Source organism: Pocillopora damicornis, chromosome 2 (genome assembly GCF_964200805.1).
Source record: "Pocillopora damicornis chromosome 2, jaPocDami1.2, whole genome shotgun sequence".
NCBI lineage: Eukaryota > Metazoa > Cnidaria > Anthozoa > Scleractinia > Pocilloporidae > Pocillopora > Pocillopora damicornis.
Window position 1 is genome coordinate 29,823,111 of NC_142671.1, and position 12,308 is coordinate 29,835,418.

The window sequence follows — 12,308 nt, forward strand, 5'->3', positions numbered from 1 at the left end:
AAAAGGAAAAAGAGGCATGATTAATGATTTTTATTGATAAGATTAAGAATATTTTCAATTGATTTGACTGCCACACCCTGGCACCTTGAGAAAAGCCCAAGTTTTAAAACAACTCTTGAGAACAGTACAAACAATTCCATCACAAAGTTGACCTTAAAAATGAAAGCTTAGTAACAGTTATGAATGACAAAAGGAATCATGGCTACCAAGACTGTCGCTGGCCAATGTGATTGATTAACTCTCTATTAATCAGTCATACAGAATCTTATTCATACAGAATACTAAGGAAATAATGCCACCCAATCAAGCTGGTTTCATTATAACAGTTTCAACTCTACATATATTAAACTCTTGTAGAATACACATTGATGTTCATGAGGATGCTTCAGTTTCTAGAGGCAAAAAGCCACAATAATTCATAAAGGATTGTTAAATAACACCAGATGCATAAGGGGAATAGAATTCTGTTTCTTAATTCAAATCCTTATTGTGTTTGGAAAGGTAAAGGTATGCACACATACACCAGTAGCTTCTGAGGCAACAAAAGTAGATGCAAGTTGTTGATTTGAGACTGAAGCTAAATAGAAGGTGAACAGACTACCCAGGTAAAATGTCAGGCGGGATATAGGCGGGATCCTGGCAATCCCACCCAGGATCCCAGGTGGGAATGGCGGGATCCCGACTTAGGTGGTGGGATCCCACCTTTCCCATCTGGGATGAAAATTTGATCCCACCTGGGATCCCGCATTTAATGCAGGATTCCTGCATCCCACCCGGGATCTTAGGTGGGACTTATGCATTCTACCCGGGATCCTGGTCGGGATTTACATATCCCACCTGGGATTCTTTATCCCAGCTACAAAAATATTGTTTTGCTCTTTTTATTCTTACAAAACGTTTTTGTGAGAGTTCCAATACTTATGGATCATCCACACACTCCGCAAATATTTGGCATGCAGACAAGACAGAGGTGGTCACTGTTCCCTTTGAGAAAATACACCTTTTAAATGACTTCTTCAATTTGCTTTATTTGAAACTCTGATCTGACAATATTTTTAAAACAAGACTTGTTAGTAGTGAGAAGTACAAACCGAGTTTCTTTTCATAACTTAATTTCTTAAATGTCCCAATCACTGGACCTCCTAAAAAATATTACTTCGTTATATTTTTGGTGCAAAATACAATTCCTTCTTTACATACAAATGAAAAGTACAAGTCACAGTTCCATAATAACAGCTCTAAAGTTTACTTGTTGTTCTTCTCTGACTCAGCGATCAACAAAATTTTTCTATACCTTGTAGGTCTGGTATAAAATTTTACTTGTAGTATAAAATGACAACCTTGTATCTTCGTTCTCTCCACCCCTTTCCAAGCTCGGTAACGCTTTGGACTGTGCATAACCATTTGCAGACGAGAATTCCAATGCACCTCTGTAATCGCATGTAGTTGCTTCTGTCTCTCGTGCAAATGTTTTCTCCGTTATGAGACGCACTTGACTCTGTTGGCACCACTGCTAGTTCACTGGAAAGACCGACTGAGGAATCGAGATGGCTAGCTGTGTTGGAACGTGTTGCTGAACGCTTGTTGTGGTCAAGCCTTGTTGATTTGGGTACTGGTACACTGGGATCATCTAGGTATCTCTTATACTTCCTAATGTTATTGGCTTGTGTTGTTTCTCACCTTCGCCGTGAACATAACTCAAGTGGGTTTCGAGTCTTTCTTTCCTCGAAAACTTTCGGCCACAAATCGTGCATTCTTGTTCGATTCTTGTCGATTATTTCTACATAGAGTGAATTCACATCATTATTTATGTCATCATCAAAACATGAATCCAAGGTATCCACCATCTAAGAGAGAAGAACCGATCAGAAGAGACAGAATAATGTTGCGCGCTTCTCTTGAGACTGCAATGGGTCAAGCCAGCGGATTCTCTTTGCTAAAAGGTCCACGTGATCATGCCCGTAATCGGAAACAAAGAAAACTCCATTTGGCGCTCATCTTTGAATGTACTTTTCATCGGTTAACCGCTCTTGCTTCAAGTTGTTTCTTTTCCCAACTGTTTTGCCTAATATAACACTTCTAAAGATTGGTTTTATTGTGGTTTAATGGGAAAACGAGAACAGCGTGAGTGTTTTAAATGAAAAGAAAGTCGTTGGTGCCGTGAACTTAAAAGAAGGGACAATTAACAGTTGACATATCGACTGGTTCAAACAACGATCGAGTGGCCATTTAAAGCTAGGATTTTTAGAAGTTTGTGGTGAGTACAAATTGCCATATTCGTTACGTGATCAAAATCTTATCAAAGAATAGAAATAACGGCTTGAATTAAGCTTACCTAACGCTCAGCGCAACCGAAACTCAAATAATTCTGAGAATCGAATTGGTCGCTTGCATACTGCAGTTTCCTAAGCTTACACTTTACAATGAAATAAATCTATGAGTAAGGTTTCAAGATTACTTAAGTCACATTTGGGAACATTCTGACCTTGCTTTGCTTTGAAAAATTCGACTGAAGAGAGCAGACTTTCAATCAGTACCTTTGTCAAAATTTTGATAACATGAATTATTGAGGTTTTGTCTTTCTTTTATTCTTTGATACACAACAGCCAATTTTTTTAAACGTTGAGCCTTATTACACTGTAGATGGTCTGCTTAAATGAAGAAGAAAAAGTAATATGCTGAGTTGTGCTGTTATTCTTTAAGAATGTTCGGTTAAGAAATTTGTTAATGAAACAAGTCAAACACATAGAGTCCTAAAGTGTGACGTCACGTTGCCATGGGGCTAAAATTTCTGTTCTAAACAATCGAGCGCGTCCTACTGATAACCTATGCGTTGCTGAGGTCAAGTGTGTAATCATCGCTTGGAACGGTTCAAAGAAGCTTAGAATAAGGTTCAGTTACATTGTTATTAACGCTGTAGGTCATAGAAATCTAAAACTGAGAAACGAAGGCGATCGAAACGATTAAAATGGTGCACTGCTTTGCGCCTGATTGCAACCATCACTCGGAAAGTCACACGTGTAGCTTCTTCGGATTCCCTAGCAAGGAAAAAAAGCTGAAGGAATATAGAAGATGGATTCACCTACTGAGGTTAGTAAGAGTTTTATTTCAATAATTTTTCTGTCCAGGAGAAAAGTATGCTTACGCAATTTATTGCGGTTGTGGAGTCGCCATCTTTGTTATGAAACTGATTAAGCTTATATAAATCTTACTGATTTTTAGACTCCTTTTTCTTGTACTCCAACTTCAAAATCGGTTCCCTAGAAGCCACGAGCCAACATTTGACTCAATGACGGAAATCAGTTGTGAGAGCTTTTGGTGTGGTTGTTGATACTTAATGGTCACCCTGCAGTGTTAAAACAGGCAGATAGAGAACTGTCTTCTTAATTAGAAATTTTTATAAGATAGAAGCTGCAAGATAAAAATCCTCCGCTAATAGCACAGTAATCAGAAAGAATTATAAAGCTGAAATTATCCTTTTTGCTATAGGAGAGAAGACAGAGAGCCAGGGAAACATTCCAGAGTCTGTAGTTGCCATTTCAGAGAAGGAAAAAAAAGTAATGGTCCTGAGATTTTCAAGAGGAACCAAGACAAACTTTTCCCAGCAGAAGAAGCAAAGCCAAAAAAGAAAAAAATCGAATCACAACAGACCCTACAAGAAATGATAGAAGCTGCAAGGAAGAAAGAAGAACTTGAACAAGGCACCTCTGGCAGCGTGGAGAGACTTGAATCAACAAGAAAAGAAGTTATACTGGAAGCAGAGTTGGAGCAGGCAAAAAGGGAAATGATTGATCAAAGAGAAAAAAATTACTATGTGCAAAAACATTACACAGTTTCGAAAATGAGTGAGGAGGTTTTGAAGATGGAAACTGGGCTGCCAACAAAGGAAGTTTTTCAAATTGTTGTCAACTATGCAGCTAGGTTTAAACAATCCATCAATTACTTTGCTGGCTGGAGAGTGCAATCAATCAGTTTTGAAGAACAAATATTTATAACATTAATGAAAGTCAGACAGAATTACACAAATCTTCACCTTGCACAGTTATTCAATTGCAGTGTATCTACAATAGCAAATATTGTAACAACTTTCATTCATGTCTTACACTCAATTCTATTTATTGACCTCATGGCATCCATCCCATCTAGGGATAAGAACAAGCTGTGTGCCCCATCATCTTTTAGTCAGTTTGGTTCATGTAGAGTAGTGATAGATTGTACAGACATAGAGATTGCCACACCTGGGCTTATGAGCCAGCAGAATGCTACGTATTCAAATTATAGGGGAATGCATTCCTTCAAGGTTATTGTGGGTGTAGCGCCAAATGGTGTTATTACTTATGTCAGCAAACTTTATCCAGGGTCAATATCTGACAAAGCAATTGTGCAGAAATCAGGATTTTTAAATCACCTTACTGCTGGAGATATGGTCTTAGCTGACAAAGGTTTTGTTATACAGGATCTTGTACCAAATGGTGTTTCAGTAAATATGCCACCTTTTTTAAACAATGGTACATTCACTGAGAGTGAAGCAAGGGCAACAAAAGTTATAGCAAAATGCAGAATTCATGTTGAGAGGGCAAATGCTAGGCTCAAAGATTTCAAGATTTTATCTTTTATTCCCTCATATTTACGTTGTCATGCAGATATAATATTTCAACTCTGTGCTTCACTTGTTAATCTGCAGTTTCCACTGATCAAAGAGGGCTGTGAAGGATATGAATTTGATTAATGAACTAATTATTTTTCATATAAGGAAAATTGAATACTTTGTAAAATACATGTTGATCTGTTTGTTTTATTCAAAAAGTAAATCTGCTATCATTGTTGAATTTATGGATGCATGTATAATTTCAGCCCAACAACAGTTCACTACAACAGAGCAGTACAGCTCAACTGTGAAACAATGAAGTGCAAAAACTGTAACTGTTTCTAAAGTTAGTTTGAGTAAACCAGGAGAGCCCTGTTGGGATTTGAAGATCTGTGTTCCTAAAGTTACTAGAGTGAACTTAAAAGTACACCTGAGCTCCCAATACCCTCCATCTGAAAAGCCTCCCTATCTCAAGAAATTCCACAACAACATGCCATCAGTGAAGACTAAACACCAAAGGGCTCCTAATGATTCCTGAAAATTATTATTTCTTAAAAAATAATTACATGCAGTAATAGATCTGGAAACCTATAATTGTCCCTCTACAACCTTTGGGAAGAGGTGTTCAAAATAAAACTGAGTAAGCTTAGAAATGTTTCCACTCCAGCCTTCATCCTTTGCTATTTTCAAAACAACTACATCTTTAGATGTCCACACAACAAAATAGCAAAGCTTCCTTTGAGCAAAATGTATCTCCCCTTGGACCTGATGCCAGTAGACATGTTCTTCCTTTAAAGCATACTGACCACTTTCAGTTTTTTTCAAGCAGAAATTGGGGGAGATATTCACTGCCTCTTCCATTGTCATATTCCTTTCGGTGTAGGGACACTTGACCTCCAAAACAGAGTCTTCATCCACAATTCCATCTGGGGAAGCACCAAGAATCCCAGAGCCATCCAGCCATAACCCAGTTTCCTGTACAGTTTTTGCAGTTAAATTGGTAAATGCCTTAATCGCTTCTGCCTCGTTGTTTACCCCCCCCATTGTACTGCCTTAACTCTTGATATGTCATACTCTCCAAGGAGCCCTTTGAGAAGTGAAGGGGTCACTCTTTTGGCATGCAGAACGGATCCAAAATTGCTTGCTGTAAGCCGTCCCCTCCTTGCAAGATGCCAGGTTGGGTTGTCTCGTTGGCCTACAGTTATCTGACTGACTAACAGGATATCTGCTTCTGTGAGTTTGGCTTTCCGAACCAAACAGTCCAATTGTTGCTGTGTACCTCTTGTTTGGATAAACTCCTCTGAGTAGATGATTTCCTCAATTGTTGGCACAGGCAATTTGGCTTGGGGAGCAGGCTCTGGGCACATGAGCCAGCAAAGACCAGTGAACCTCCCATATGCCTTTAAGCTTCCATATAGTGCCTGACGATCTTCTGTGTTGGGAGATCGAGTAATCGCCACATAATTCTTTGGCAGAGGGAACAGTTCTTCGACTGCCTGTAAAGACAGGGAGGTATTAGACTTCTTTTTCCTCCACTGACATTCAATATCTGTGCGGCTTAAGTTGTGAATCCCATTTATAAAAAGAGCCGCCGCGTGACTGCATTTGAATTTTCCCTTTGGACATTCACACTCCGTGGATTTTATGTTGAAGTGGTCATCCAGGTAGATCTAAGTGGTAATTAAGATAAAAGTTCAAACAAGGTGAACTCATAAATGTCTTGGTAACACTATTTCATATGAATCATAATCTGTACGATTTAAGCCTCAGCCTGGCTTTTTTGATGAGGGAAATCGACAAGATCGAAAATATATATTTCTAAATTGGGGGAGTAGATAACAAGAAGGTACTTAAAAGATATTTAAAAATATTCCTTAGGCTTCTTAATGCGATTGGTGGCTCTAAACTCACCGTGACTCGATAGACCTTTTTCTTCATACTTGCTTGAACCTCACCGCGTAAAATACCCTGATGGTAAGAAAATGACTCAATGTGTTCAGATCTGTAATGATTTTCTCCTCGTTCGATTGACTTCTTTTCTTCAGCGAAGAAAGATATCAGTGCAGCGATTGAAAGCGACGCCATTTTGGCTCTGAGCACGTTTGTTTAGAACAGAAAATTCTGCTCCCATGGTAACGTGACGTAACGGCTTTAGAACTCTATGCTGGTTCATTGCAAATAAATTATGAGATCTTTATCACATATAGTCTGTGTATTCATGTACTGTTTGAATCATTTATGATCAACAGCTTGGTAAGACAATGGGATCCCATTGGAGGTATCAGTATGTTCTATAGCTAGTTGGAAAGTTTTGGACCCTCAGTGGATTGAAGGGGTCTATAGCTCACCTAGAAAATTTTATCCTCTTAATTTTAAGATATCCTATCTGGCACATTTCATAAATCTGTGGTCTCCAGTGATAAACAGGATCCCTCAAAGGATTTTTCTGAAAGTGGGAAGCCATCTGTAATTTTATGCAGGGTCTAAACTGGGATTGGCAGGATCCCAGATGCAATCCCGCCTGGGATATGATTTCCCAGGTGGGAAACTATCTGAAATGCGAGGCAGGATCCCAAGAGGGATTGGTGGGATTCTAGGTTTAATCCCGCCCGGGATGTGCTTTCCCAGGTGGGATGCTATTAGGAATTTAAGGCGGGATCCCAACTTCAATTGGCAGGATCCCATGTGGGATGTTCCATAATCCCAGGTGGGATCCCATGTGGGATGTTCCATGATCCCAGGTGGGATCCCATGCGGGATGTTCCATAATCCCAGGTGGGATCCCATGCGGGATGTTCCATAATCCCAGGTGAGATCCCATGCGGGATGTTCCATAATCCCACCCAGAATCCCATGCGGGATGTTCCATAATCCCAGCCGGTATCCCACCTGAAAAAGGCGGGATCCCACCTGGGATCCCAGGTGGGATTGGCGGGATCCCACCTTATATTTTTACCTGGGTAATACCTTGGATATAGAGTATTTTATATTTTTAAGTATAAATCACTCATTGAGCTTAGTAGCTATCTGTTGGACAATATCACCATGCACTGTTAATAACATCAGTATCATCATATTATTCATTAAAAAAACCCTATTGGATGATCAAGAGAAAAATATACATGTGTTGGTCTGATTGTAACTTCCTGTAGAATACATATACAATCATACAGCCTACAAAATGATAATGGAAAATTAAAACAACTGCACTAATTCTCAAACTAATAGGTTCCAAATTTTTCTGACCTTTCATCAAAGAAAAGAAAATTATTTATGTTATTCAAATAAAATAAAAAAAACAACAACAGCTCACAGATTGGTGCAAAATTTGAATAAGTTTCTATATCAATATTTGTCTGAGGAGAAAACGTCTTTTACACCAAAATTTTTTTAGACTGGTATCAAATTAAAGATACAAAATACATGCCTTCACCATCATTTCCAATGACTTAAGAAAGCCAGTGTTTCATATTTCAGCACTTAATTGCATTTGCCACCTTCTTATTTCAAGTTGAATAACAAAGAAGCCATTTGGCTAGTATGCACAAAAGTTGAATTATAGCACTAATGTGGATTGCTTATCAATAAATCACAAACTGTAAACTACACCCCATTTTGTAAAATTACTTCAAGACAGGAATAAAGAATATTCATTGTCAGAAAAAAAGATGACTGAAATACAGTCATTTTCACGAAACAAAATTGAAGCATTCTGCCTTTTAGTAATATTATTACATAATATCCAAAATGTCCCCTGAATCACATATGATTAGATTTATTTAAGAGTTACAGGACAGAAAAACAGTGGTTGGCATTTTGAATTGAATTTCTCCCATAATTGTTAAGAAAATTCCAGCAAAAAACTGCAAAATGTAACAATAAGTAGTGATGTTTGGCTGGCTTAGAGGCAAGACGCATCCTAAGCACTCAGCTATATATACACACAATTCAACAAAATGGAACACGAGTCTAATATTTAGTCATGAAATAAGCTCGTTTATTTACCTTGGCTAAAGTTACAAGTAGCTCTCAACAACACTAAGTCCACAAGTCAATGAAAACTTTGAAATTGAATGGTTTTAAAAGATAGGTTGCTGTCATTTTGATGATGTTAAGGGACTTGTCAGAAATTAGCAGGGGGGGAGGGGGGGGTGGAAACAGAGGGAGGGGCCACAACTTTTTTAGCCTCAGAAAAGGGAGGGGTCATGAAAAAGGGGCAGTTAAAAGGGGGAGGGTCATGCAAATATATGCCCGTGATCATGTAGAGGTTCACCCACAGAAGAAAAAGGAAGTTCTTTATTTGGAAGAGGTGGATGATCATGATGAATGTGAGGTAGATGAAGGGGATGAGGCATTACCCACTTGTTCTAGTGATGAAGACTTTGTATTGGGAGAAATAGGAGAGTCCAGTGATCAGTCGGACTCTTAATGCTGTCATCGAAAATGTATGTATGTAGCATGACAAAGAACAGATTAGAAATATATTTTGAGTTTTCATAATACTGACGCACCCTAGTGTATTGCAAGAACTAGATTTTATCATTTATACAAGAGGGGGAGGGTCATGATATTTTAGGCCAAGCTCAAGGGGAGGGTTAGCAAATTTCACTCCCATTGCAGGGATGGGTCACTTAATTTCCGAACCCAAATTTAAAATTCACACCCCCCCTACCCCCCTGCTAATTTCTGACAAGTCCCTAACAACAATTGATTTTCTAGTTGGGGGAAAAAAGCAACATTTTCTTATCGGGCAATAAGATAATTCACAAATTTTCCCCCTGGTTGTTACTATGATTAGAAAAAAAGGTGTATTCTCTCTTCTTTAAAAAGACAGTGATCTGTCTTGCTCACACGAGAGAAAGCAATTATGAACTGCCAGCTGACCAAGAGCTGATATAGGTATTTCATGTAGCAGCTTTATTGCTCAGCTTCCTACACTGATCCAGACTGCCCACCTCTTTTGACACAATATTTTCATTATATTGTTTACCCTTGAATGGTAACATTTTCTCCCAAGCCAGCTTTCTTGCTTTAGTCAACAAACTAATGGAACTGAAAAAATTCACAAGTCATCATGGTATGATCCAAAGCATTTTACTCTTCTCCCTCTACTTAAAGAAAGTGACATCAATGATAGTCATAATTAAGGTATTGGCATTAAATAATTAAATGGCTGTGTATAAGAGCAATCACCAGCCACATTTAATGCATTTCAAAACATTCAACACAGCCCTTATGAAGAAGGTACATGTACATTAACACCTAAAACAGTTTGGCTTCAGAAGCCAAACATACTTATAGAAGAAACCTGAGGAGGATGAACCACACTACTCATTGAGTGCAGTACTCCTTCTTCTAATTCCTCCTACACAAGTGTTCTTTAAAGCCACTCAGGAACTTGAGAAGATGATATCAAACTATAAAGACACTTGCAGAATATGTAAGCCTGGCTCACCTTGCTCCATGGTTGCAAGGCTAAGGATCGACCAATAATTATTTATGTTATATTTCTAAATATGCACATTGTGACATAGCACAAGTGTGTCAATTACAAACCTTTAGATACCTTTACCATAAATTACAGCCATGATCCAACCATGAAGTGTAGCCTGAGTACAATTTCTCATGTGTGCTGCCAGCAGTGGTAGTGATAATATTATATGGACATTTATTAGGAGAGTTGAACCAACCTATATTTAAAGATCAGAAAATTATTTAATAAATCATTACATGACAAAACCTGTTTAGCCACAATTGAAGCCACCAAAAAGTACAAGTAATGCCTCCCTGTCACTTTCTGATCAAGTCAATGGGTTTTAAAGATACTAATAACTATAAACAGTTTTAACAGCTTAAATTACTGTTGCAGTACTTAAAAGACCCTCAGTCAATATTTAAATTATTTGTTCAAACCAAATGGAGTTCAGACCTTGGCAATACAAGTACATACATTTAAAGAGGTACTTGTTGTTAATTGATTTTGTATTCCACGATTGTTCAGTGATGCCATGGGTGTTGAATTCAAACAGAGTACAGTTTTATTGTCAGTAGTTAAAGCTGATGTTGACAAAGAAAATGATTTTGGCAGTTCATATGTAGAAGAAGTCCATACTTGACTAACTAGAATTTTACAAACCCATCAGTGAAGGCCTTGATGGGATTTTATTGTGAGCCATCAAAAGATAGCCCATATTAAAGGGACCCTCTGTTGGAATGCATCAGAAGAAGAGGTCAAATAGTCATCATCAGTAATCATCATTAGAACCATTCATAAAAAGCTGAAAGTTAGCACAAAGTAAATGGACCACTCTGTATACCAACCAATTAGTGAGGTTGGCCACATACATTTAATCATTATTAACAACAACAATAAAGAATGAACAGTTTTTAAGTATCTTCTGCCAACTCAAGTAATTAAGCACAAAACTTGCATCCAAATGGGTTGGTTAATGGCTATATCTACATGTACATGCATGTATGTAGGATTATAAGACTATGCAATTATGGACCATAATTGGGTTTTGACTTTTGATGTCACCATAGTAAAATAAGCATTTCAAGAAAAGAAAAGTTCAATGAGTCAAAACTCCAATTATTTTTACAAAATTGAATTTCGCTCCCAAGCTGCACAACATGTTGAGTGAGAAATATTATTGACACCCTCACAACTGGATCTTTTTTGGTGACATTCTTGGTCAGTGTTTTGTAGATTTTCATAATGGTCTCAAGTGTCACAGGCATCCTAAATTCTCTAAACTGAACTTAAAAGAACCTTTGAGTTTCAATCAGAATTCATCCTTGTGTACATGTACCTAATATAATGACAACCACTCATTCCAGCACCACAGCCATTTGGCACATTAAATCTCCATACTTGAGTAGGAGCCTTTAGCTTTGTAATACCCCAAAAATATTGATGAATCTGGAACCATTTTACACACTGCTCTTCACTCAAACTCTCTTCATTCATAGTAAACAAGCCACAGGTTTTGCAAATAGCTTTCAGGTGAAGTTCGTTGCCATTCCCGGACGAGATAACAAGTCCAATTAGGCATCGATTGACGCCATTTGATTCTAATTACTGTGCTCTTCGATACTTCAAATTCACTTCACGGTAAATTTAAGAGAATTACCTATCATTTTCTCGATTAAATCTCAGCGGGTTAGCTACCTAATAAAAATATTGTGCGAAAATTTCAGAGTTTACCTGAGGCATGATATGTTAATCAAACATGACGTCTCCTCAGAAACTGCAGAAATTATTGTGTTCCTGATAAAACGACACAAGGCGATATTTTTCAGCTTTTCCCAGGAGGTCCAGCATAATTCTATCTAAAGAGGTTGCATGAACTACACAAGTTTTCAGTTCTCGCTAAAAAGCCGACACTGTTGGCGATGGAATCACTTCGTCCCCAACATCATCTTAGCCCTATACCGACCAACGTAGTGTGTTCTCTGGTGACGTTACTCGCCCTTTTAGCTTCTATTTGTTAACAGTCTCAAGCCTTTTTCGCTTCCATGCAGTACCTTTCTGAAAATTTGACTGTTTCCCATGTAACTTCAGCAAAACCATTTCGCTTTGAAAGAAAATTAACAGTACCCACGCATGTAACATTAGTATCCTAGCCTCAAAAGACAACGTTCTAGAATCTGGACTGAACTCTGGGATGCAAGGTATATTGGAACAAACAAATGAGTTTTTTTGATTCCATAAAAGGAT

General features: G+C 38.0%; 1 protein-coding gene and 1 pseudogene across 2 annotated transcripts; one reads left to right on the forward strand and one right to left on the reverse strand.

Moving 5' to 3' along the window:
* Positions 1-2,740: 2,740 nt before the first annotated feature.
* Positions 2,741-4,975, forward strand: LOC149050764 (uncharacterized). Its single transcript, XM_089198302.1, has 2 exons — positions 2,741-3,090; positions 3,490-4,975. The coding sequence occupies exons 1-2, from the start codon at positions 2,969-2,971 to the stop codon at positions 4,727-4,729; spliced, it is 1,362 nt and encodes a 453-aa protein (XP_089054428.1). The 5' UTR covers positions 2,741-2,968; the 3' UTR covers positions 4,730-4,975.
* LOC149050765 (uncharacterized) lies at positions 4,776-6,719 on the reverse strand (annotated as a pseudogene). The gene is made up of 2 exons (XR_016184414.1): positions 6,500-6,719; positions 4,776-6,258 (listed from the first exon to the last, which is right to left on the reverse strand). The product of XR_016184414.1 is annotated as an uncharacterized LOC149050765 (transcript).
* Between the last annotated feature and the right edge of the window lie 5,589 nt (positions 6,720-12,308).